The 27,990-nt window shown below is 45.6% G+C and overlaps 1 protein-coding gene across 1 annotated transcript in view; it reads right to left on the bottom strand.

Moving 5' to 3' along the window:
• Positions 1-27,990, bottom strand: part of LOC136610274 (A.superbus venom factor 1-like) — a 193,999-nt gene that overhangs the window by 66,769 nt on the left and 99,240 nt on the right. The window contains exons 18-21 of the mRNA XM_066589506.1: positions 27,550-27,638; positions 25,629-25,768; positions 23,485-23,700; positions 5,429-5,489 (exon numbers count right to left, since the gene is read on the bottom strand). Coding sequence (XP_066445603.1) covers positions 5,429-5,489; positions 23,485-23,700; positions 25,629-25,768; positions 27,550-27,638 — 506 coding nt within the window. The remainder of the gene's footprint in view (positions 1-5,428; positions 5,490-23,484; positions 23,701-25,628; positions 25,769-27,549; positions 27,639-27,990) is intronic.

The raw sequence follows: 27,990 nt of genomic DNA, 5'->3' as shown, positions 1-27,990 counted from the left end.
ACCCACCACCTATCCACAGTATCAATTGCGGATGGGCTGCGGGTCGGACGGCTTCCATTGACTTCAACGGAAGGTGGCTGTGTGGAGTCCACACAAGAATAGAATATGCTGCAATTTTATTTCCACAAACGGAAATTGCAATCGCTGTCCACTCATGTGAGTGGACCTGCGAATGTGCTATTCTTGTAAGGGATGCTGAATACAACAGATCGTCCGAGTGGGTGAAGATCGCAGATTCTGCAATTCAAATCCGGTTATGCAAGACCAGCGCAACCTAGGAAGATGTGCAGAGCCTTCTTAAAAACATTAAAATAGACAAATCACTGGTTCCCGATGACATACACCCCCAGGTGTAAGGGAATTAAGTGATCTGATACACAGACCCTTGTTTCTTATATTTAAGGACTCTATAGTGACGGGGTCTGTTCCACTGGATTGGCACATAGCCAATGTGGTGCCAATATTCAAAAAAAGAGTAAAAAATTGAACCTGGAAACTACAGGCCGGTAAGTCTGACTTCTATTGTGGGTAAAATGTTTGAAGGGTTTCTAAGAGATGCTATCCTAGAGTACCTTAAGAAATATAGCTGTATAATTCTGTATCAGCATAGGTTTATGAAAGATCGCTTCTGTCAAAACAACCTGATCAGCTTCTACAAGTTCTAGACTGGACCGGGGGAGAATCACTGGATCTTGTTTATCTGGACTTTTCCAATGCGTTACTCTGCTACAAAAAAAGACGGCTGAGGGGCGACCTAATAACTATATATAAATACATCAGGGGACAATACAGAGATTTCTGGCATTATCTAGTATACCCAGGACTGTAACAAGGGGGCGCTCTAATAACTATGTAAACTATCCCGGGACAGTACAGAGATCTCTCCCATCATCTATTATACCCAGGACTGACTAACAAGGGGATGCCCTCAAAGTCTAGAGAAAAAAAGATTTCTACTTTACTGTAAGAGCATTGAGACTATGCAAGTCTCTGCCTAAGGACATAGTGATGGCAGATTCAATAAAAGAGTTCAAGACGGTACTAGACACTTTTCTTGAGTGATACAATATTATGTTATAATCAATAATAACTTCAAATGGGTTGTTGATCGTGCGATTATTTCGATTGCCAGATTGGAGTCAGTTGTTTCCCCTTAAATAGTGAAAATTGGCTTCTTACCTCATTGGAGTTTTTTTGTCTTCCTCTGGATCAACGTTGGAAAGGGGTGGGGGGGAGGTTATAGGCTGAACTGGATGGACATATGTCTTTTTTCAGCCTTAGGACTCTTTCACGTGAGTGTAGTGCGATGCGGGCGGACGAAAGTTGCATGCACGAGAGAAAGCTGCGATCAAGTCACTGCTAAATCTCCCGTTTTCTTGCCCATTCAGTCCTCCTACCTCCCCCCTCCCTTTGCCGGCTGATCGCGGCAAAATAAGCTCCCATAGAAACCTATGGGAGTTGCCAGTAAAGGGAGGGGGAGGGACTTTAGCAGCGCTTGCCATGCTAATTTCCCTCCCCTGTCTCCTCCCCGTGGGAGATGCCAGCAAGGGGAAGGACTTTAACAATTTTCTGATAGCGCATATGGGAGTCTATAAGAGCCATCTTTTCCAACCGGCCAGAAAATCACTGCTCTGAACGGATGGATTGTCTGGATGGAGTCCAGTACTTCAGATGGTCGGGGTTTTTGCCTGGCTTCTTATTGCGACAAAATAGCTGTAATAAAACACTCTTGTGAAAGAGGCCTTACATACTATGTTACTATGAAGCGTAATATTTTAGGAAACTGAGCAGCACTGTAGGTAGGAGAAATGAGGCAAATATTGGGTGGGTTTGTGTTGCTATATGGTAGTGGTGGCAAACCTATGGCACGCATGCCAGATCCGGCATGCAGAGCCCTCCCTGCTGACACGATCGCCAGTGGCTGCTCACTACAGCAGTGAATACCAGCAGGGGTGCCGCAGCTACTAGCGATGCTGATCCTGGCACACACTGTGACATCAGTGTGCAGCTGGGATCCTCCTTCCCCCCTCTCCTGACGTCTCCTCCATGGTTCTGTGAGCAGGGGGAAGAGGCATCCGGCAGCACACTAACATCAGTGTGCACCTGGGATCAGCGCCAGCAGCAGCGCCGAGGAGGGGGTAAGTATATGGGTCTCTTGGTGAGCACTATGACTACTGGGGCTGATATGGGGGATACTATTAGTAACAGTGTTGTCTATATTGGCCACAGTGGTAATAGTATTACTACTGGGGCCGCTGTGGGATGTCACTATTACTAGTGGACCGCTCTGTGGGGTGTCACTATGACCACTGTGGCCACTCTGTGGGTGTCACTATTACCACTGGGACCGCTCTGTGGGGTGTCACTTATACCACTAGGGCTGTTCTGTGGGGTGTCACTATTACCACTAGGGCCATTCTGTGGGGTGTCACTATGACCACTGTGGCCGCTCTGTGGGGGGTCACTATTACCACTGCGGCCACTGTGGGGGGTCACTATTACTGCTGCGGCCACTGTGGGGGGTCACTATTACTGCTGCGGCCACTGTGGGGGGTCACTATTACCGCTGGGGCCACTATGGGGGGTCACTATTACAGCTGGGGCCACTATGGGGGGTCACTATTGCCGCTGGGGCCACGTGGGGGGAAATCATTATTACCGCTGGGACCACCGTGGGGGGGTGGTCACTATTACGGCTGGGGTTTGTTTACACGTGGCGGAAATGCTGCAGAATGTCCTCAACGGAAATTTCTGCCACAAAGTACGCAGCATTTCCACATCTAAATAGCAGTCAAAATCTGCACGCTGTCTATTTTGAAACAGCCCTTTCCTTTTTATAAGGATGGAGGTAAAATTATACGGTGTGATAAGCCCCGCCCCCTGACATGTTGGCACTTTGCGATAAATAAATGGCTTTGGGTTGCAATTTTGGCACTCGGTCTCTAAAAGGTTCGCCTTCACTGCTATAGGGGGTCGTAATGGCTACAGATGTGAAGGGCCCAGGATATCTTGGCAGCAGACCTTGAAGGCAGAGACATGGTAATAAACATCAGCATTAGATATGGATAAGATAGATCAAGTGCTGGAGAAAGAAGCAGCGTGCAGCAGGTTAATAATGGTGTTTTATGGTGCAAGGTTCGGGTGTGAGAGAAGAGTCACTTAGCATTCCAAGCTTTATGTTATTAGTCATATAGCTTAAACTGTGTAAGTAATGCCTCGATCTTTCTTTGGAGTTGATAGAGGATTCTAATAAATGAAGTGCTCCATATCTTTATCTTAGAGACCCTTACTCTGGCTCTGCTAATGGGGTCTTCCTGCTCTTTACACTGGAACTGTTCCCTTTTTCATAACCTACATTTGACCGCAGCTGTATATTTATGGCAGAAGTACTTGCCCATGTCAAAGTGACCCGACTAAAAGGATGCAAATAAAACTAAACAAAGAACTATCACTTAATAATATCATGTAAAGGTGATCCCTCAACCAAAGGGTCAATAAGGAACAAGGCTAGACCACCTCTTTTCTAGATGAAAAGACAAAAGGAGACATTGAAACATATGGTTTCAGGGAAATATCATGATTCCTCTAGAAAATCTCCCAATTTCATCCTTAGGCTGCATTCAGACCACCGTATATCGGCTGGGTTTTCACGCCAAGCCAATATACGTCGTCCTCGTCTGCATGGGGGGGGGGGGGTGGAAGAGCCAGGAGCAGTGCTCTGAGCTCCCGCCCCCTCTCTGCCTCCTCTCTGCCCCTCTGCACTATTTGCAATGAAAGGAGGTGGGACGGGGGCGGGACTAAGTTCCGAGAATTAGCCCCATCCCGCCTCTCATTGAAAATAGTGCAGGTGGGTGGAGAGGAGGCAGAGAGAGGGCGGGAGCTCAGAGCACTGCTCCCGGCTCTTCCAGCCTCCTCCCCCTGCATAGAGAGACGATGTATATTGGCTGGATATGAAAACCCAGGCGATATACGGTCGTCTGAATGCGCCCTTAGGGTGACTACCCACTAAGTTCTTTTTCACTGCAAAATTCACAGCGTTTTTTCCCCCAGGGGTCTATGGGACTTGTAATGTTAAAATCGCATCGCACAAAATCTTGATTTCGCGGTAAATTGCGATTTTTGCCGCGATGCGTTTTTAACATTAGAAAGTCCCATAGACACCTGGGAAAAAAATGCAGCAAATTCACAAACGCTAGTGGGTAGTCACCCTTAGGCTAATTTCACATGGGGGAGTGTGGTATCGGGCTGTGACACTTGGCCCGATATTATGCTCGCCAACGTGCGATGTCCGTGAGCATACAAGACGTTTTTGTGTTAAAACTGCCTTGCATCACTTCGGGGAAGCAGTGATCCCTGCTGCAGAGAAGGATCATGGACTGTTTCCCATTGTTTTCAATAAGAAACATTACATTCGCATTCACCTAGCACATGTTTTTTCGGCCCCATTGAAAACAATGGGCGATGCGAAGGCACACCCACAGATAGGACATTCCGCAATTGTGTAGGAATGGGGTTCATACTCGTGTGAGATTTGTGCATCTCGCAACACACAAATCTTGCGCAATCTTCTCATCCGTGAGAAAACTGTCTTAGAGAGGTGGAGTAGACTGAACAGCAGATGCAAACTAAGGCGATTGCTGTTATATAGAGTATTAATAATCCCCCCCCCCCCCACACACACACACACACGTCATACAATGTAATTAAATTTAAATAGATACCGATGAATATCAGGGAACTCCAATAACCTCCAAGTCCACTTGTATCATTGGGGCATCTATAGTCGCTGCTGATGTCCATCCATCAAAGGGAATATATAAGTAATCTGATGTCTATACAAATATTTCCTCCAGACTCTACCTGGGTCCTTCTCAATAAACTTAAATTCCTAATCACCAAACTTTATGTGAAAAGGTCAGAGATCTAGACTAAAATATGATATTGTAGTTGGCACTGACTCGATTGGGGTAAAGGTATCCCTGATTTTTACATGTATCTTAAGGCGGTTATTCGTCCATGAATCTTGGATCTCTTTCATACATTGATCTCATAGACAGCGTCTAATGGTCCACCAGGCTTCCTGCATGTCGCCTGGCATCTCCCAGATGAAATCGTGCAGCATGCTGGGATATTTTATCTGGGATTATATGCCAGATCTGCACCAGACGCTCCCAATGTAGAGTTCAGTGCAGATGTGAACAAAGCATTAGTAATACCAAGTGGCTTTAGTTTGGGGTTCCTATCTGTGGGGGTAATTGTCCAGTTTGCTAACATTATAGTCATTGGGGTCCGTTCTTCTGGTCAGTCATAGGATGGACCCAGCAATTCAGTTTTTTCCATTCTGCGACTCTTATCATGTAGCCAAACAGTGGAAAACTGAACACAAGTGTGAATGAAGCCTTCATCAAATAGAAAGAGGAGGACTTACTTCTTGCTGCTGGCTCCAGTATAACTGATGATATAATTTCCGTCTTACGGGTACCTTCAAGCTGAAATGAAAAACAGAAATTCTAGTTGGGGCTAAGACAGCCATCAGTCAATGTCATGAATAATTTCAGTCAGCTGCCAATTATAATAACTGATGGTTACTAGAGATGAGCGAACGTACTCGTCCGAGCTTGATATTCGTGCGAATATCAGGGTGTTCGGGATGCTCGTTACTCGTAACGAGCACCACGCGGTGTTCTGGTTACTTTCAGTTTCCTCTCTGAGACGTTAGCACGCTTTTCTGGCCAATTGAAAGACAGGGAAGGCATTACAACTTCCCCCTGTGACGTTCAAGCCCTATACCACCCCCCTGCTGTGAGTGGCTGGGGCGATCAGATGTCACCCGAGTATAAAAATCGGCCCCTCCCACGGCTCGGCTCAGATGCCTTGTGAGTTAGCTGAGGGAAAGTACTATCGTGCTGGAGCTGCTGTAGGGAGAGCGTTAGGAGTCAGTGTAGGCTTCAAGAACCCCAAAGGTCCTTCTTAGGGCCACATCTACCTGTGTGCAGGCTGCTGCTAGCAGTGGTTTTTTTTTTTTTTTTCTCAAAATCGGCAGTGCAGAGCATTGCACCCGGCATTAGGGACAGAAGTGGTGCATAGGCAGGGAGAGTGTTAGGAGTGAGTGTAGCCTTCAAGAACCTCAACGGTCCTTTCTAGGGCCAAATTGAAGCGTGTGCAGTACTGTGCTGGCTGCTGTTAGCAGTGTTGCATTTTTTTTTTTTTTCTAAAAATCGTCTGTGCAGAGCATTGCACCCTCCATTGATACTACAGGGACAGAATTGTGTAGGCAGGGCCACAACACAGTTATTGTTCATTGAATATACGCAGTGGGTCCTTCCCTTTGCAAAAAAGGAAAAGAAATTATATTTGGCCTGCCTGTGTCAGTCCTAAGGTCTCCGTGTACGTGTGTGCTGCGTGGACAACGTACAAAAATCAGACGCAACCAGCTACGGTTTACTGCAGGCTTGCGCCATTGTCTTTCCTGACTGGCAAATACCTGCTCTGCTAGAGTTAATAACTCTGCTACACTAAAGTTGTGTGTCACTTTTTCAGGGCCACACTACAGTTCTAAAAGTTATTGTTCATTGAATATACGCAGTGGGTCCTTCCCTTTGCAAAAAAGGAAAAGAAATTATATTTGGCCTGCCTGTGTCAGTCCTAAGGTCTCCGTGTATGTGTGTGCTGCGTGGACAACGTACAAAAATCAGACGCAACCAGCTACGGTTTACTGCAGGCTTGCGCCATTGTCTTTCCTGACTGGCAAATACCTGCTCTGCTAGAGTTAATAACTCTGCTACACTAAAGTTGTGTGTCACTTTTTCAGGGCCACACTACAGTTCTAAAAGTTATTGTTCATTGAATATACGCAGTGGGTCCTTCCCTTTGCAAAAAAGGAAAAGAAATTATATTTGGCCTGCAGGCTTGCGCCAATTTATTTCCTGCCTGGGAAATGCTGAGGGGTAGGGGTAAGCCTAGAGGACGTGGACGTGGACGTGGCCGAGGACGCGTAGGCCCAAGTGAGGGTGTGGGCACAGGCCGAGCTCCTGATCCAGGTGTGTCGCAGCCGACTGCTGCGCGATTAGGAGAGAGGCACGTTTCTGGCGTGCCCACATTCATCGCCCAATTAATGGGTCCACGCAGGAGACGTTTATTAGAAAATGAGCAGTGTGAGCAGGTCCTGTCGTGGATGGCAGAAAGTGCTTCGAGCAACCTATCGTCCACCCACAGTTCTGCGCCGTCCAGTGTTGCAAATCCGAATCCTCTGGCTGCTGCTCCTCCTTCCTCCCAGCCTCCTCACTCCACTACAATGACACATGCTCAGGAGCGGGAAGACTCCCAGGAACTTTTCTCGGGCCCCTGCTCAGATTGGGCAGCAGTGGTTCCTCTCCCACCAGAGGAGTTTATCGTCACTGATGCCCAACCATTGGAAAGTTCCCGGGGTCCGGGGGATGAGGCTGGGGACTTCCGGCAACTGTCTCAAGACCTTTCAGTGGGTGAGGAGGACGATGACGATGAGACACAGTTGTCTATCGGTGAGGTAGTAGTAAGGGCAGTAAGTCCGAGGGAGGAGCGCACAGAGGATTCGGAGGAAGAGCAGCAGGACGATGAGGTGACTGACCCCACCTGGTTTGCAACGCCTACTCAGGACAGGTCTTCAGAGGGGGAGGCAAGGGCAGCAGCAGGGCAGGTTGCAAGAGGCAGTGCGGTGTCCAGGGGTAGAGGCAGGGCCAGACGGAATAATCCACCAACTGTTTCCCAAAGCGCACCCTCGCGCCATGCCACCCTGCAGAGGCCGAGGTGCTCTAAGGTCTGGCAGTTTTTCACAGAGACGCCTGACGACCAACGAACAGTGGTGTGCAACCTTTGTCGCGCCAAGATCAGCTGGGGAGCCACCACCAACAGCCTCACCACCCCCAGCATGCGCAGACATATGATGGCCAAGCACCCCACAAGGTGGGACGAAGGCCGTTCACCGCCTCCGGTTTGCACCGCTGCCTCTCCCCCTGTGCCCCAACCTGCCACTGAGATCCAACCCCCCTCTGAGGACACAGGCACTACCGTCTCCTGGCCTGCACCCACACCCTCACCTCCGCTGTCCTCGGCCCCATCCAGCAATGTCTCGCACCGCACCGTCCAGCCGTCGCTAGCGCAAGTGTTGGAGCGCAAGCGCAAGTACGCCGCCACGCACCCGCACGCTCAAGCGTTAACCGTCCACATAGCCAAATTTATCAGCCTTGAGATGCTGCCGTATAGGGTTGTGGAAACGGAGTCCTTCAAAAGTATGATGGCGGCGGCGGCCCCGCGCTACTCAGTTCCCAGTCGCCACTACTTTTCCCGATGTGCCATCCCAGCCCTGCACGACCACGTCTCCCGCAACATTGTACGCGCCCTCACCAACGCAGTTACTGCCAAGATCCACTTAACAACGGACACGTGGACAAGCACAGGCGGGCAGGGCCACTATATCTCCCTGACGGCACATTGGGTGAATTTAGTGGAGGCTGGGACAGAGTCAGAGCCTGGGATCGCTCACGTCCTACCCACCCCCAGAATTGCGGGCCCCAGCTCGGTGGTGGTATCTTCGGCGGTGTATGCTTCCTCCACTAAACCACACTCCTCCTCCTCCTCCGCAACCTCTGTCTCGCAATCTAGATGTGTCAGCAGCAGCAGGACGTCGCCAGCAGTCGGTGTCGCACGGCGTGGCAGCACAGCGGTGGGCAAGCGTCAGCAGGCCGTGCTGAAACTACTCAGCTTAGGAGAGAAGAGGCACACGGCCCACGAACTGCTGCAGGGTCTGACAGAGCAGACCGACCGCTGGCTTGCGCCGCTGAGCCTCCAACCGGGCATGGTCGTGTGTGACAACGGCCGTAACCTGGTGGCGGCTCTGCAGCTCGGCAGCCTCACGCACGTGCCATGCCTGGCCCACGTCTTTAATTTGGTGGTTCAGTGCTTTCTGAAAAGCTACCCACGCTTGTCAGACCTGCTCCTAAAGGTGCGCCGGCTCTGCGCACATTTCCGCAAGTCCCACACGGACGCTGCCACCCTACGCACCCTGCAACATCGGTTTAATCTGCCAGTGCACCGACTGCTGTGCGACGTGCCCACACGGTGGAACTCTACGCTCCACATGTTGGCCAGGCTCTATGAGCAGCGTAGAGCTATAGTGGAATACCAACTCCAACATGGATGGCGCAGTGGGAGTCAGCCTCCTCAATTATTTTCAGAAGAGTGGGCCTGGTTGGCAGACATCTGCCAGGTCCTTGGAAAGTTTGAGGAGTCTACCCAGATGGTGAGCGGGGATGCTGCAATCATTAGCATCTCTAATAAAAACATATATTTTATCCTTTTTAAAAATATATATATATTACTTTATAATAGCAGATTTTATGTGTTTTCATATAAAATTAGCCTCTCTATAAGTACATTATGAATCTAATAAAATATAAATGTGCTATCCAGGGTATCACAACACAAATGTAACATTAAATAAGGGGACCTAAAACATAGCATATCCCGGCATTTCTTCACAGCACATAAATGTGATCCTTCAGGTCTGAAAGTCACTCCATTGGAGTATATATCGAATAAATCCATCCCAGATCTCCGAAAAAAAGAAATGTTTTGGATCTTCAAGCTAAATACGCTCGTTCCAAGTGGACTAAACGAAGTATTCGAAAAAATTTAAAGTTTACATTATTAACCCTGCACCGACTGCTGTGCGACGTGCCCACACGGTGGAACTCTACGCTCCACATGTTGGCCAGGCTCTATGAGCAGCGTAGAGCTATAGTGGAATACCAACTCCAACATGGATGGCGCAGTGGGAGTCAGCCTCCTCAATTATTTTCAGAAGAGTGGGCCTGGTTGGCAGACATCTGCCAGGTCCTTGGAAAGTTTGAGGAGTCTACCCAGGTGGTGAGCGGGGATGCTGCAATCATTAGCGTCACCATTCCTCTGCTATGCCTCTTGAGAAGTTCCCTGCAAAGCATAAAGGCTGGGGCATGCAGTGTGGGCCGAAGCCCACCTGCATTAACCACGACATTATCTCAGCTGTGATGGGCAATGCAATGGGATATTTTTATGTACCGCCGGTGGGTTCCAGGGAGCCACCCATGCTGTGGGTGCACACGGAATTCCCATTGCGGAGTTGTACCTGCCTGTGACTATTTATAAAAAACCGCGGTCTGACTGGGCCATGCAGACACCTTGACAGAATGAATAGTGTGTGGCACATAGGTTCCCCATTGCTATGCCCACGTGTGCAGCTCCAGATGGAGGTGGTACAGGATTGGATTTCTCATTGCTTCTGTACAGCATTGTGGACTATCGGCCGGCTCCTTTTATGGGGGGGTCGCTGCCTAGCCATGCCAACCCTCTGCAGTGTGTGCCTGCTTTTCCTCTGGCAGACGCACTTATAAATAGACATGAGGGTGGCGTGGCATGAGGGCAGCTGAAGGCTGGGCAGGGGCAGGGACAATTTGGTGTACTCTGTGGACACTGTCGTGCGGGGGGGGGGGGAGGGATGGGCAGCATGTAACCCAGGAGAAGTGGCAGCGGAGTGTCATGCAGGCAGTGATTGTGCTTTGTTGGAGGTAGTGTGGTGCTTAGCTAAGGTATGCATTGCTAATGAGGGCTTTTCAGAAGTAAAAGTTGTTGGGAGGGGGGGGCCCACTCTTGCCGGTATTGTGGCTTAATAGTGGGACCTGGGAACTTGAGATGCAGCCCAACATGTAGCCCCTCGCCTGCCCTATCCGTTGCTGTGTCGTTCCCATCACTTTCTTGAATTGCCCAGATTTTCACAAATGAAAACCTTAGCGAGCATCGGCGAAATACAAAAATGCTCGGGTCGCCCATTGACTTCAATGGGGTTCGTTACTCAAAACGAACCCTCGAGCATCGCGAAAAATTCGTCTCAAGTAACGAGCACCCGAGCATTTTGGTGCTCGCTCATCTCTATGTATAGATATTCTTTCACCACAAGGTGAAATTTTATTGCAACGCGTTTCTGCCCGCTGTGGGGCCTTTTTCAAGCATACAGAATTAAAACATACAATCATTAATCTATATAAAAAGGTGTAACTTACAATTAGATGTCATTACTAGAGATGAGCGAACGTACTCGTAACGAGTACTTACGCACCCGAGTACCGCCATTTTCGAGTACTTCAGTACTCGGGCGTAAAGATTCGGGGGGCGCCGGGGGGCTGGGAGAGGCGCGGCGGTGCGGGGGGGAGCAGCGGGGAACAGGGGGGAGCCCTCTCTCTCTCCCTCTCCCCCCCACTCCCCACTGCTACCCCCCGTGCCGCCACGGCGCCCCCCGAATCTTTACGCGCGAGTACTGCTGTACTCGAAAATGGCGGTGCTCGGGTGCGTAAGTACTCGTAACGAGTACGTTCGCTCATCTCTAGTCATTACAGTCCTCATGGCGGTCGCCATATTGTGGGAGGAGTCACCATGACGGCGTCATGACGTAAGTACGTAACGATACACACAAAATGAGCTATGGCAAAAAGAATTATCTTCATTACTAAAAGGATTATGGGCCGTTTTAAACGGGCCCAAAGGGTTTGGCTAAAAGAATTATAACTTAAGAAACAAATGATATTCAAGAAGGTGATAAAGTAACTGGAAGTATAACATATATAAAAAAAAAACAAAGTAAATTACAACATTAAATGCATATCTGATGGAAATATTAATTAAAATCAAGGAGCCATTATGTTATTCTGCTTCATTATGTGGTTCTTACCTACTCCCATGTAGAAAACGGACTGAACATCTATTGTTCGTCAGTTGGCTATATTTGCTTAGTAACCTTAGTGGTTAATATAAAATAGATATGGATGAAAATATATATACACAGTATAATAGATCTAGTAATACAGGCTGTAGTAACATATTAAAAAGATCAAGAATCTCATACATTCATCAAATTAGGTAAAACTTATCAAACGGTATAAATACATTTGTAAAAACATAATTATGGAAATCTCGTAGCTCCGCCCCCGTCACATGTGCCGATTCCAGCCAATCAGGAGGCTGGAATCGGCACATGTGACGGGGGCGGAGCTACGCGATGACGCACACAAGGGGGTGGAGCCAGAACGCCGCTGCTGCCGGAGCGAGGACATGGCAGAAGACCCATCTGCGCAAGCGCGTCTAATCCGGCGATTAGACGCTGAAACTAGACGGAGCCATGGAGACGGGGACGCCAGCAACGGAGCAGGTAAGTGAATAACTTCTGTATGGCTCATATTTAATGCACGATGTATATTACAAAGTGCATTAATATGGCCATACAGAAGTGTATAACCCCACTTGCTGCCGCGGGACAACCCCTTTAACACACTTAAGATAGACACCTGTTTATTTAGAAAACCCATGTCGGGGAATACTATCCTACATGCATCTAGTGCACACCCAAAGTACACAATTATTGCAGTTCCGTTGGGGGAGTTCACAAGAGCTAGAAGAGCCTGCCCTACAGAAAATGAAAAATCCCTTAAAAGGATGCAGGGAATTCAAGTGTGGCAGGCAGCGTTGTGGAACCTGCAACCAAGCATTTAAAACACATTGTGTTAATAGTAGTGACAAGATGAAAAGTGTCATGATAAAGAATGACATCAATTGTGAATCCTCTAACGTAATCTACATCATCGCTTGCACTTAGGGTGAAGTCACACGAATGTATATCGGCTCGGTTTTTACGTGTGATGGGGGGGGGGATGGAAGAGCCAAGTGCAGGAACTGAGCTCCCGCCCCCTCTCTGCCTCCTCTCCGCCCCTCTGCACTATTTGCAATGGGGAGAGGTGGGGCGGGGGTGGGGCTAATTCTCAGAACTAAGCCCCACCCCGCCTCTTCCCATTACAAATAGTGCAGAGGGGCGGAGAGGAGGCGGAGAAGGGGCCGGGAGCTCAGTTCCTGCTCCTGGCTCTTCCATCCTCCCCCCCCCCTGCACACGAGGACAACGTATATCGGCTCGGCGTAAAAACCGAGCCGATATACGTTCGTGTGACTTCACCCTAAGTGGAACCTTAAATATGTTGGGTGTACTACCCGTAAATCTAAAGTATGCATAATGGAGCACTGCGGCACATAAAAAATGGTAAAACATGCAGATCAGTTAAGTATTTTGGTGCGGAACATAAAGGAAATGTGGAGGATTTCTCCTTTTATGGAATTGAAAAAGTAAAAAACATTGGGAAATTGAAAACCGGTGAAGAACAGGTTTTAAAACATGAAACCTTCTGAAAACTCACATCAGACACACGGTTCCCGAAAGGTTTAAACATGAAATCTGATTTATTGTGTATTTATTAGTGATATAGTATTTCAAAATTAGGATTTTTTTGCTATCTATACATACATATTTTTCTAAATAGTTTGATAATTTTATGTTCATTAAGGCGCATTCAGACCATCGTATATCGGCCCCCAGCCGATATACAGCATCTCTCTCTGCAGCGGGTGGAGGCGGGAAGAGCCGGGAGCAGTGCACTGAGCTCCCACCCCCTCTCTGCCTCCTCTCCGCCCCTCTGCACTATTTGCAATGAAAGGAGGCGGGACAGGGGTGGGGATAAGTTCCAGGAATTAGCCCTGCCGCCGTCCCGCCTCTCCCTGGCTATTCCAGGCTCCCCCCTGCATAGAGAGATGCCGTATATCAGCCGGCAACCGATATACAGTCGTCTGAATGCGCCCTTATATAGTGAATGAGTCCACCTATGAATATTCATGAATATGAGACATATGTTCACATAGGAGTTAATTAATTTATTTTTTGTTTGCTGCTGGGGTTGTTTCTTGGTTTACTTATCTATCGATAGCATTTTGTCAGGAATGATTTTTTTCTTGTTGGCTATATAGATATATTTTCTTAATATTTTGATAATCTAATATTTATTCCACAATGAATTAATATCATGTCATGCGTCTGCAGATATCCATGAATATGCAATATATATTTGTATATGATTTCATTTATTTGCTATCCCCTTCATAGTAGTATTTAATCATAAATTTTAAAAACTCTCATGAACATAAAATATGTATTTATACATCTGTATATGTATTTTGTTTGTAGTAATCTATATTAGGCTGCATTCACACGAACGTATATCGGCTCGGATTTCACGTCGAGCCGATATATGTCGTCCTCATCTGCAGGGGGGAGGATGGAAGAGCCAGGAGCAGGAACTGAGCTCCCACCCCCTCTCTGCCTTCTTTCCCCCCCCTGCACTGTTTGCAATGGGGAGAGGTGGGGCAGGGGCAGGGCTAATTTGCGGAACTTAGCCCCGCCCATGTCCCACCTCCTTTCATTGCAAATAGTGCAGAGGGGCGGAGAGGAGGCAGAGAGGGGGCAGGAGCTCAGTTCCTGCTCCAGGCTCTTCCATCCTCCCCCGACCCACTGCAGATGAAGACGACGTATATCGGCTCGGCGTGAAAACCGAGCCGATATACGTTCGTGTGAATGCAGCCTTATATTGTATATGTGGAACATGGAGGTTTCCATTCCTAGGATGGCAAGGATTAATATGACCAATTAACATAGAATGGATCAGGGAAGTAAGAGTTAATTATCAGCTGTTCTCATTTGTTTTTAATTTTGTATGTTTCTTAACCCCTTAGTGACCAAGCCTGTTTGCGCCTTAATGACCAGGCGAAATTTTGGAAATCTGACATGTGTCACTTTAACATAGAATAACTCCGTAAAGGTTTTGCATATCCCAGTGATTCTGACTTTGTTTTTTCGCCACATGTTGTACTTCATTTAGGTGGTAAAAATAGAACGATAGAATTTGTGTATATTTAATAAAAGGGACAAAATTGGGAACATTTTAAAAAACAATTGTAATTTTTTCACATTTTCAACTGTAATATCTCAAATATGTGCAAACATACTGTACAAATTCTTGATAAGATATATATGTCTGTTTACTTTACTCTGTCTCTTAAATGGTTAAAAAAAACTGAAGTTTTTCCAATGTGTCCAAAGTGCGAATTTAACATTGATTTTTAACATTTTGAGGAACATTTTCTTTTCCTGCACCAAGCCAAGATTATAAAGGCTCATAGGAGGCAGAATGATAGATACCCCCACAAATGACCCCATTTTAAAAACTACACCCCTAAATGTATTCACTGAGGGGGGGGGGGGTCAGGAGTATTTTTACCCCACAGCTTTTTTTCAGGAATTAATGCAATTTAAAGGAGAAAAAATAAAATTTCATATTTTTGCAAATATGCCATTTAAAAGACGAGATTTTTTTCTCTATAATGCACATGAAAATGAGTATTTGCACCAAAAATGGATCCCCCTGTTTGTCCTGTGCTCAGCAACATACACATCGTGGCCCTAATCTTGTGTAAGTATGCACAACGGGGCCCAAACCGAAAAGAGTAGCCGGTGGCTTTCAGAACAGACATTTTGCTTGAAGGTGTTTTAGGCCCCATTGCCCACTTGTAGAGCCCTTGAGCGTCCAAAACGATAGAGAGCCCCCACAAATGACCCCATTTTGAAAACTAGACCCCTTATCGAATTTATCTAGGGGTGTACTGTACATTTTGACCCCACAGTTTTTGAATGAATTGAAGCACAGCAGGAGGAAAAAAATTATGATTTTCATTTTTTTGGCAATTATGTCACTTTTAAAACCGTTTTTTCTTGTACAGCACACATAGGAATGAAGACTTGTACCACAAAATGGATCCCCCTGTTTGTCCCGTGTTCAAGAACATACCCGTTCTGGCCCCAATACTATGTCCGTATGCACAAAAAGGCTCAAGCTGAAAGGCACATCAAACTTCAACTGTGTCTTAACTTTTACGTAATCACTATTATCCATTGAATAATGGCGATCACGTGATCAGGGACCGCTCACTGCAGCCCTCGGTCACTGCTCCAGGCTCTCTGCTACCTTTAGTAGCCAGGAGCAAGAAGACTTTAAATTTCCCGGGCCCTCCACAGCTTTTGCGCTTGCGTCCGCCATATTGCTAATGGGCACATGCGCCAAAGTTGGAAAAAGGTCTGCGGATAAAGATCCCGTCGGGGACATTGCCTGAGGCCTTAGGTAAGTAATTTCACCCCCCCTCACGGATCAGATCCATGATTGAAGGTGAAACTTTAAATTTTACGTGATCACTATTTTTTTGAATTGGTAAACGGCAATCACATTACCAGGGACCACGTACTGCGGGCCCCTGTGACATCTCCAGGCTCTCAGCTGTGTTTGGTAGCCAGGAGCAGGGAGATTTTTAAATTACCCTGGCAATCTGCGGCTTTTGCACATGTGTCCATTATCTTGGCGGCGGGCGCATGCACAGAAGCCATGGTGAGGTCCACGGATAAATCTGGGGTCTTAGGTATGTTATTTCATCTCCCCTCATGGATATGATCCGTGAGGGGAGATGAAACTTAAACTTTCTTCTTTTTTTATTTTGAAACTTTTTTTACTTTACATGATCGCTGTTATCCATTGGATAGCAGCGATCATGTGATTGCGAACTGCATACAGCGGCTCCCGGTGACAGCTCCCTGCTCTCGGCCACAAATGGGAGTTGAGAGCCAGAAAATTTTAAAATTTCCCAGGCCGCGCGCCCTTTTGTGCATATGCCTGACATATGACGTATGGCGCACATGTGCAGAAGGCGCCAACGGGACCCGGGAGGCCAGGACACCGCGGGACATAGTGGGGGCCAGGATACTCCGGGACATCGTGGGGAAGGCGGGTGAGTACTTTCGCCTGCTCTGATGGATCCCATCTTTCTTGACTTTTATATGATCGCTGGCATTTACCGAATGTGACTGGGGGAGGGGTCCCGGAATGGCAGCTCCAGTTTGCCGGATACCTCCGGGAGCCGGCAGCATGGAGCTGTCATGTCCTCAGCTTGCAGGACCTTAATCCCTGCAGGAAACATATTTTTACGTCCACAGAGATAAGGCCCAGCAAGCTAGAACGTAAAAAGGCAATGGGCTGGTCACTAAGGGGTTAAGGAAGTGAAGTCTATTATGGTAGTAAGGTGCCCAAGGTCCTGGTAGTGGCTTTACATATCAAAATGAAAATTGGACACGTTTCAGTCCCTATTTAAATAAAGGCAAGAAAATCTTTTTCACTATGACCGGCATTTTCCTTTCCTTTGGAGTATACTATTTCTGAGTGTATAGCTGCTGTGTAGTGGAGCTCAGGGTGTGTAGCAGAGTGTAGAAGTGCAGACAGTGTTACCTGTGTGTAGCTGGGCTGAGTGTGTATACATGCTTGTAGCAGAGATGAGTGTGTATAGTTGCATGTAGCAAAGCTGAGTGTTTGTACCTGCATGTGGAAGAGCTGAATGTGTGTAGCTGCGTGTACCGTGTTTCCCCGAAAATAAGGCACCCCCTGAAATTTGCAGAAGTTCCAAATATAAGGCACCACCCGATAGTAAGGCATAGTAAAGTGTGCAGGCAAGTCAAGAGGCCTGTCCCCTGCTGCCATCCCCGTTGTCTCCTACCTCCAGATGTATAGGTAGATTTGCAGACAGTCTGCTGTTATCCTGTCCCTGCTGTGCTGTACTAGTGTGCTGTTATGAGCTCCCCTTGCTGGCTGGAAAAGTCCATACTGTACGTTCTGTTCCTGCTGTACATGTCTGCTATGATGAGCTCCCCCTGGTGGCTGGAAGCTGCAATACCATCCCTGCTTACAAGTGGTACAGGAACTTCTGTCTGCAGACAGGTACATTACTTTACAGCCCTTATTTTATGGCTCTGTGTGTGAGTCAGGCACCCTGTGTGATTCTTAAGGCTGGGTTCTCACAGAGCGTATTTCCAGCGGAAATCTCACAGTTTGGCCACAGCGATAAGCAGCGAGATTTCCGCCGGAAAAGCGCTGCTTCAAAACCCACAGCACTCAGCCGCTCGTTTTGAAGCGACCTGGCTGCACGCTTTTCCGTTTCTGTGGCCTGTGAATCCGCACCACAACACCGGCTTCTCCCACAAAGCTTGCCAATTGAGGGATTAGCGGCCACAGACGGATTTGCCGTGGCGAAATAAGACACCCCCTGAAAATAAGAGGTAGCGCATATTTGGGAGCAAAAATTAATATGACGCGTCTTATTTTCGGGGAAACAGGGTAGCAGAACTGAGTGTTTGTACCAGCGTGTGGAAGAGCTGAATGTGTGTAGCTGCGTGTCATAGAGCTGAGTGTGTGTAGCTGTGTGTAGGAGTGCTGAATGTGTGTAGGTGTGTGTAGCAGCGTGTAGCAAAGCTGAGTGTGTAGCAGCATGTAGTAGAGCTGTGTGTGTGTGTGCAGCAGCGTGTAGTTGTGCTGAATGTGTGCAGCAGCGTGTAGTAGCGCTAAGTGTATGTAGCAGTGCTGAGTGTCTGTAGCAGTGCTGAGCGTGTGTACCTGGGTGTAGTAGTGCTGAGCGTGTGTACCTGGGTGTAGCAATGTTGAGTGTGTGTAGCAGCGTGTAGAAGTTTTAAGTGTGTGCAGCAGCGTGTAGTAGAGCTGAGTTCGTGTAGCAGAGCTGAGTCCCTCCCTCTCTCTTTTGCTCTCTCTCCACTGCTTGCTATATTGCGGCATCTCTTCTCTCACATTCAGCTTCACTGTTTGCCTTGCTATGGCTTGCGATGAACGTCGCTTAGCAACGCAACGCTTCACTCAGAGAGGCGCTTCCATAGACTTGACATTGTAACTTTAAACTCACCTGACTGCTCGCTGAATCTATTAAACAAGTTTAATAACTTTACGGTGCTGGTGAGCATGTGCCCCATCTAATAACACCAGCATCAGCCACCAAAGTTACAGCAAAAGGCTTGTTTATATTAGATACTAGCTGATATACCCGGCCTCGCCCGAGTTAATTTGCTACAGATGTTTACGTGTTGTTTGCATGGAAAATTTAATGAAGTCAAGATAACTTTAGAGTAACCGAATAATAAAATATGTATACACATAGAGGAGCGTTAGATTCTCCTTAGGGCTTATTCAGACGACCGTATATCGGCCGGGTATTTACGTCATCTGATATACGGCGTCCCTCTCTGCAGGGGGGGAGGATGGAAGAGCCAGGAGCAGGAACTGAGCTCCCGCCTCCTCTCCACCCCTCTGCTCTATTTACAATGAGAGGAGGCGGGGTGGGGGCAGAGCTAAGTTCTGATACTTCGCTCTGCCCCGTCCCGCCCCTTCCATTGCAAATAGTGCGGAGGGGCGGGAGCTCAGTGCACTGCTCCTGGCTCTTCCAGCCTCCTCCCCTTGCAGAGAGGGACGCCGTATATCGGCTGACGTAAATACCCGTCCGATATACTGTTGTCTGAATAAGCCCTTAGTCTGTATCTACTGACGTCCCTCCGTAGAATGTGCCCTCCCTCTCCTCATTTAGGACCTAAAGAATGCTTGTACCAAATTTCATGCTTGTACGACAAGAAGTTACATTACATAGGGGTGCACTTACTTTTGCGATTAGCATTGAATAATCGAGTTGTGACCCCTTTACTTTTCCTATTCAGGACCTAAAGAATGCTTATGACAAGTTTCATATTTGTAAGACACTGGGAAGTTAGAGAATGAGATTAGGTACAATACCCAGGGGTGCCAATACGTTTGCACTTAGCATTTAATTTTCGAGTTGTGACCCCTTTAATTTTCCCATTTAGGACCTAAAGAATGCTCCTGCCAAATTTCATGTTTGTGCGACACCAGGACGTTAGAGAATCAGTGGCTAGTCAGTCAGTCAGTGAGGGCTTTCACAACATATAATCTATATATATAAATACGAAAGCCCTCACGGACTGACTGACTGACTGACTGACTAAAAATTCTCCAACTTCCCGATGTCGTAGAAACATGAAATTTGGCACGAGCATAGATTATGTCCAAAATAGGAAAAGTAAAGGGGTCCCAACTTGATTATTCAATTCTAAGCGCAAAAGAACTAGCGTCCAAATTCTACGTACGGAATCTAATTCTTTCATTTCCAGATGTTGTAGAAACATGAAATTTGGCACGAACATAGATTATGTCCAAAATAGGAAAAGTAATTGGGTCCCAACTCGATTATTCAATTCTAGCGCAAAAGAATTAGCGTCCAAATTATACATACGTAATCTAATTCTCTCACTTTCCAATGTCACAGAAACTTGAAATTTGGCACAGGCAGTGATTATGTCATAAATAGGAAAAGCTAATGGGTCCCAACTCGATTATTCAATTCTAAGCGCAAAAGATTTAGCGTCAAAATTTTACGTACGTAATCTAATACTCTCACTTCTTGATGCCATAGAAACATGAAATTTGGCACGAGCATTGATTATGTCATAAATAGGAAAAGCTAATGGGTCCCAACTTGATTATTCAATTCTATGCGCAAAAGAATTCGTGTCCAAATTTTACGTATGTAATTTAATTCTCTCACTTCCCAATGTCATAGAAATTTGAAATATGGCACGGGCATTGATTATTTCATAAATAGGAACCGCTAATGGGTCCCAACTCGTTTATTCAATTCTAAGCACCAAAGAATTAGCGTCCAAATTTTACATACGGAATCTAATTCTCTCACTTCCCGGTGGCATAGAAACTTGAAATTTGGCACTGGCATTGATTATGTCATGAATAGGAAAAGTTAATAGGTCCCAACTCAATTATTCAATTCTAAGCGCAAAAGAATTAGCATCCAAATTTTACGTAAGTGATCTAATTCTCTCACTTCCCAATGTCATAGAAATTAGAAATTTGGCACAAGCATTGATTATGTCATAATAGGAAAAGCTAATGGGTCCTAAGTCAATTATTCAATTCTAAGAGCAAAAGAATTAGTGTCCAAATTTTACGTACGTTGAGGTGGTCGAAAAAAACGCAAAACCTCAAAGACTCTTAAGATCAACCCGCAGAATGCAATCTCCAACGGTGATGCGTTGAAAGCAGGATATTTTGTCAAGAGGTTTATCTTTTAGTCCATCTAGTGACCCTGACCTCTTTGAGCTTTTCGTGGACCTAAATTCCTATGTCCGTAAACTAACTCTGAAAAGACACTTTATACTCCATAAAGATAAAAACACCCTCAGAAATCCAATGGAGAATTCTAATCCCTCTATTGAATTCAATAAAGGGAGTTCTATGGATGAAAAACTATTATATACAGATTTAAGATTACCCAGCACATTTTATGCTGTAGAATCCAAAGGCCTTTACATTACGATGTTCTACAATGAGGTCTTGACTGGTTTAAAAAAAAACTAACTTACAATTTAGATAAACAACAAAAAAGAAAGAACAATAATCTAACTAACTCCCACTTAAATAATACCCCCACTTCTTGTATGTAATGGTTTATAAGTACAGACAATTACCATCAAGATAAATTCATCACCATGATGTAGGATACATATAATTGTTCGAATTACCACCTAGTAACCTTTTGCTATTCTTCACATTGTCGATTGCAGCAAATTAAGTCCAACATGCATCACATGACTGCCATGTAAACACATGGCTTAGTCATGTGTCTCAAGTAATCCAAGCCTCAATACCATAGTGGTATTCAACGCCATCACGGTCACACGTGATCGCCGCATCAATATGTAACATCCACACATGACCATACACCCGATCGCGTGATTGCTGCGTTATCACGCAGACACATCACGTGACCACGTCGTCTAGGAGTTGCGTCATCACGTGCCATCGTCGCGCTATGACCTTCCTTTAGACCACATGATCGCGCTCCCTCGGGCCATGTCATCACGTCAAATAACATGTGATATGACGCGTCCGACCCACCCGGAAGAACGCACACAATGCCGGACTCTACTAGGACAGCCTACCAATTAGGACTTTAGAGGTAATTAATGTTTTGTGCGTTATATATACCCTTGTATGCTATGTAATTTTCAGTGTACTTGAAAAAGGCCTGCCATTGTTTAAGGCCAAAACGCGTCGTACAGTACATTATTAAAGAGTGGATCCTGCACCGCTGGGGATTTGCTTATATACATCTGCCAGGACTGGAGGTGCCTAAGCATAGGCAACCTTGTGAAGTAAGTGTTTACATCTCTACTTAACATCGCTTACTTATATCACAGAACTCGCCAGAGCGCTGAGATTTTTTCTTTTCTTTGCATTATATGCAAAATGGTGATGTATAAAATGTGAAGGTGTTTTTAACGTTTTTTATTGCACCATATTGTATTTCTATGTGGTGGCCAAATTTCCATTCTTGAGCTGCAGCAGCTAGAGGGTTAACAAGCCAGTTAGTTTGCAGAACACAGACACAACAAAGTCTAGCTGGGGCAGTTCTCAAGTTCTATGCTAATCTGGTGGTAGGAGCTAAAGTTTTAAAAAAGGGACCTCACCCTAGAGTGGCAGAGTAGAAGAGAATGTAGCCCAAGGTAGAACCTGCATGTCTCATTCCTGGGAATGCAAAGGAGATTGAGGCCCACCGCTGCGGATCCACTGAAGGACAAAGCTGACGCTACAGGACACCAAGCCTAAGAGAATAGATACCCCGAAGACTGCAGTATGGTGTCAGTGAGAGACCACCATGACAGGAAGGACCCCAGAGGTCGTACCAGCAAGAATGAGGTCAGGGAGAAAACTATAGTAAGGCCTCTCTTACACAGGCGTTTTTTTTTTACAGCGTTTAGCGGGCTTTAATGCTCACTAACAATGCTATTCCATGCCTCAATAATTTCAATGGGGCTTCTTAGACGAGCGTTTTAGCGCAGCATTTATAACACGTGCGAAAACGATTGCTGTATGTTCTATTTTCAGGCGTTGCAGTGTGTTTTTTAAGCCCTGCAGCATCCATTGAAAAAAACATGTACAGCATTTTACAGCGTTTTTAACGTGGCTTACTAGACCACCGGGAGGGGAAAATGGGGCTTTGACTGCATTGTTTCTGCACAAAATATGCAGTTAAAATGTAGGCAAACACTCACAAAAAATATGTAAAACGCTGCGTTGAAAAATGCAGCGTTTTTACAGACGCTTGTGTGGGAGTGGCCTAAGTCTCAGTCCTGGGGAAAAGTGAAGACCGGTGAGAGAAGCAAGAATACAGAAATCTGCAGTGTGAGCCTGAGATACGTAATCACATAGACTGGGAGATCCAGCCACTCAACTGCCTCTATGTAGAAGGAGAGAAACCATCAACACTAAGAAAGCCTCTGCTGCTAAATGTTGTACCTCTGATATAGAAGAATGTAACTGCTAAGCCTCGATGACAAGTGATGGCGAGTTATTATACTGCACTAGGTCTTCTGTTTGCACCGCTCTTCCATCAATGCATCTACCCAGGAGTCAGTACAGCCTGATATACCCCATTATATCTCCATGTGGAGCAACTAGATACAGCCACTTCAAAGAGACAACAGCCTACAATGTAACACTACTGTTGCCACAACATCCCTCATTCCCGGCCACCGCAGAAGTCCAACACATTAATGGATTGTGGGAGAGAACGATTTTCTGCTATAAGGAAATTAATTGAATTAGTGCCATAGTGCATACAGTAGCCGCATTCTCTTACCACGACTCTCAGTGTCTTCCTGACACCATCAGCTACATCATAGTCTCCATAGACCGCAACATTGACCTCAACCTCCTGTCCTCCTATAGAAAGTGGCACAATGACAAACGGAACCACAAAGGATGAGTTTTTCTTCACTTTCACCGTAACTGTGTGCGGCTTTTTGTCTGTAGAAAGACTGCACAACTGAGGGTTGTGAGAAAGGGTCACTCGCACCTAAAATGAGATTGTATCAGTGTTAGTAAGTCACACATTATATGACACTGTTACTTGAAAGAAGGCCAACCAAGTGTTTTTGACCAAGAGCTTCCATCAACATTAATATGGCCAGTGGTTAGGTCAGGGACCACAAACAAGTTGAAGGTGAATTCAGATTTTTTTTTTCTGGTGAGGTCTGTATTAAATTATTAAAATTTTAAAATGGAACTGTTCATCAATAATAAGCACCATGAACTTAGTAACATAGTATGTTAGGCTGAAAGAAGACAATGTCCATCTAGTTCATCCAGAGGAAGGCAAAATAAAACCAATGAGGCAAAAGCTAACTTAGCCCATTTGGGGGGAGGGGGAACTCCAACTCCATAATGGCAGTCAGAATAATCCTTTGATCAATATTTGAAAGTTTCTACCTGACTGTAAGTCCGGCATCAACAACCCCACTGGTCACCTAATGTCTATATCCTTAATATCATAGCGCTCTAGGAAGACGTCTAGTTCTCTCTTAAACTCCTCTATGGATTTTGCCATCACCACATCCTCAGGCAGCTTATTCCACAGACTCGCTGCTCTTACAGTAAAGAACAGTAAAATTCCTCTTGATATAGCGGATGCCCTCTTGTTACCGTCGCAGTCCTGGATATAAACAGATCATGGGAGAGATCCTTGTATCGTCCCCTCATGTATTTATATAGAGTTATGTGGTCGCCCCTTAACCATTTCTTTTCCAGGGTAAGTAATCCCAATTTTGATGCCTCTCTGGGTATTCCAGTCCTCCCATTCCGTTTAATAATTTAGTTGCCCTTCTTTGAACCCCCTCAGGCGCTGCAACATCTTTCCTGAGTAGCGGAGTCCAGAACTGTACACAGTATTCCATGTGGGGCCTGACAAGTGCCTTATATAGTGGAAGAATAATGTTCTCGACCCTCACCCCGATACCTCTTTTAATGCACCCCAAAACCTTTTTTGCTTTTGCAGCAGCTGACTGGCATGGATTGCTCCAGTTAAGTCTACAGTCCACTAGTACCCCTAGATTTTTCTCCATACGCTTTTCCCTAGCCATACCCCATTTATGGTATATTGGTGGCATCAGTTTCTCCTGCCCATGTGCAGAACCTTACATTTATCAATATTGAACTTCATTTGCAATTTTTCTACCCAAGCCCCCAGCTTATCTAGGTTCATTTCAGCTGTACATTGTCCTGTTTTGTATGTGTGTGTGTATATATTTAAAAAAATACAGATACTGATTGTCTACTCCTATCTCTGCTCTGCCTTTGACACAGTCAACCACATCCTTCTGTTATAAATCCTCTGGCACTTCGCCATCACACAATTGGCCCTCCCAGGATCTCCTCATACCTTGCCAATCGAACATTTATTGTCTCCACTCGCACAACACATCCTCACCGTGCCCTGTCTTTTGAGGTCCCTTAAGGCTCTGTCCTGGGACTCCTTCTCTTCTCAGTCTATACCTATGATCTGGAACAGCTCTTAAAATCTCTTGACTGTCCTTACCACTTTTACGTTGACTACTTACTTTTACGTTGACTACTTAAATTTATCTCTCTGGCTCGATGTTGCTATATGTTTTTATCTTCTTCTTCTGCTTTCTAAAACTCAACATGGACAAAACTGAATTCGTCATCATTTCCCCATCTCCTACCCAAACTATCCGTTATTGACTCTACACTTTCCCCAGTGTCACAAACCCATTTCTTTGGGATAACTTTTGAGTCTGTCCTCCCTCCCTTAAATACGTTGAGCTGCAATAGCGAACACAACCCATGGACAAGTGTGGCATTGTTTTGGGAACAAAGCAGCCATAGTTTTCTAAGCCTGTACAGCTCCCTAATGATGATGTGATGCACAATATAAAACAGTTCAATGGGAAATCCAAAAAAACTGGTTAGTGGGAAATCATTTACCTGTATGTCTTTGGCTTGATAATTGTAAATGATGGCTCGAATTTCGACCTGCTCATTCCTCACCACAGAATACGGGAGTTTTAGGTCTACAAACATGGACTGGAAGGCCTGGATTTCATATGGTTCAGCCACACAGATGCCTGTATTGATGGAATAGGACAGATGGTGAGAATTATCATCTCACAGCATAATATTTAGTGGCCAGCACCATAATTTTGTCAATATGATTACAGAAGCATGGTTATTGTACAAACATAACCATCCACGGGGGTGACGGACCACAGGGCAATGGATTGGCCTGGATTATAGAAAACACAATCCTGGCCATTTAACATTTTTAATTCTCTGAATGAACAATAGCTATCACAAAAGAAGGAAGCTCCGATTGTGAGCCCTGAAAATAGGCAACCAAATTAAAATGGAAAACATGTTGAAACCTAAAATAAATATTCTCTTAAAGGTGTCTTGCAGGCAAAAACTATGAATGTTCTATCCTCAGGATAGGTTATCAATAGCAAATCGTCAGGGGTCAGATCAACTGATGAGAAGATGATGTGGACTTTCAGAGTTCGCAAAAAGTACAATCGGCAGGGGCCTGGTTTGCTATTACAGCTCTCTCCCATTGAAGTGAATGGGAAAGGTGCAATGCCAAATTCGGACACTGTGCTATGGACGGTATTCTGAGAATTCCAGCTCTATGCACCATCTTCTCATCAGCTGAACAGCAGGGCTATCGAGTGGTGGACACTTGACGATCTGCTATTGATAACCTATCTTGAGGATGGGTGATTAATAGTTTCTGCATGTTAAACGCCTTTGAAAGGGTTTCCAATATGAAGTGATATAAAGTGCTACATAATATGCATTCACTGTATAAATACAAAGGGTTGTCCAAAATATTGAAATATTACCCCAGGCTAGGTAATGGCATAATTAATAAAATAATCATTTTACACCCATTAAAGGGAACAGGTCACATTGAACCTGCAGTCCATTCTGCGGGCAGCTCGTCATAGAGCAGGAGGAGCAGAGCAGATTGATACATACTTTTAGGGGAAAAGATTCAATAGAACTTGGATTTCATTCGTTTAAATCTCTTCATTCTGAGCTTATGTGTCCAGTGGGCGGTCCTATCAGTGATTAACAGCTATATCTGTATGACCGGTCATACACCGATAGCTGCCAATTACTGATAGAACTGCCCATACTTTGATATCTTGATAATGTATGCCGCACTGTGCAGCTCTCAACCGTCAAAAGCTGATTCCTAGTCATAGTTGGTGGTAGCAGTATTTAGATACGGTAGAGTTTGTTCAGATTGGAAGTCAGGTGGTTCCATTTTGTCAGATCAGTAAAGAAGGAAGTGTTTATAGGAAGAGTCTTGGTCAGGAATAACTCTTCATTGTAACCTCAGAAATTGGAAATACTTTAACCCTTTCCAATCCAATTTGTATCCTGGTTTTCCTAGGGGGCTTACTCTTTTTCTGCTATTATACAACGGCGCTATATGCTGGCTAAAGCCAGTACTGCATGAGGTGACACGTTGGATAGACTCTGACAGCAGAGAGGCCGGCAATATACAGTAAGAGAACCCCAATGGACGTCTTCCAACATCGGAGCTGTACATCATAATGTCTTCAGAGGTCAGACAGTGGATTGGAAAGGGTTAATGTTCTGGCTCTATAGCAGAATCCTGAGCTACAATGTAGGAGAACCTCAAATAATGGCCATGATTGGTGTAATTTATCATTCTTAGAGCTTTTAGCCTTAGGAGTCAAATTGTCTCCAAAGGGCAGACTTATAGGAGATCAAGGAACCCTAGGATGAGATATCCCAGGGTGACCAGAGTCTTCCAGGAAGCCAGATCCGCACATCAAACATACAGCAGTACAAAACTATTATTTTTGCATATTAAATTTACCTTTATTCTCTGATAGACTCACGGCCAGAAGTTCCCATGTTGTGATGGAGTCATTAAGGTAGATGTTCCTTAATAATTTTGTAGAGATGCTGATGAAAGATAAATATCATGTTAAGGGTTTTTCCATTTCCGTCAATTTATTAGAAGAGTTGCTTGACAATAAACTGATAAAACAGTATCCTCTTCCTGGGATCTCCAGTGATCAACTGTAATCTGTGGGGAAAACCTAGCAGCGAGTGTTCAATTTCCCTACAGCGCCTCCACAGGGGAAATTAAACATCACACAGGAGCTACACTTAAAGGCCCATTTACACGGAGCAATGATCGCTCAAAGATCGCTCAAACAGTTGCAGTGACAGCTTTGAGCGATCATTTTGCATAAACTTTTAAGTAGCTACTTAAGATCAATTAAGTGTGCAAATGAAGCCTTAGCTGAAAGCA

Source organism: Eleutherodactylus coqui, chromosome 2 (assembly GCF_035609145.1).
Source record: "Eleutherodactylus coqui strain aEleCoq1 chromosome 2, aEleCoq1.hap1, whole genome shotgun sequence".
In the NCBI taxonomy this organism is placed as follows: domain Eukaryota; kingdom Metazoa; phylum Chordata; class Amphibia; order Anura; family Eleutherodactylidae; genus Eleutherodactylus; species Eleutherodactylus coqui.
This window is presented reverse-complemented; position numbering and strand designations above follow the sequence as displayed.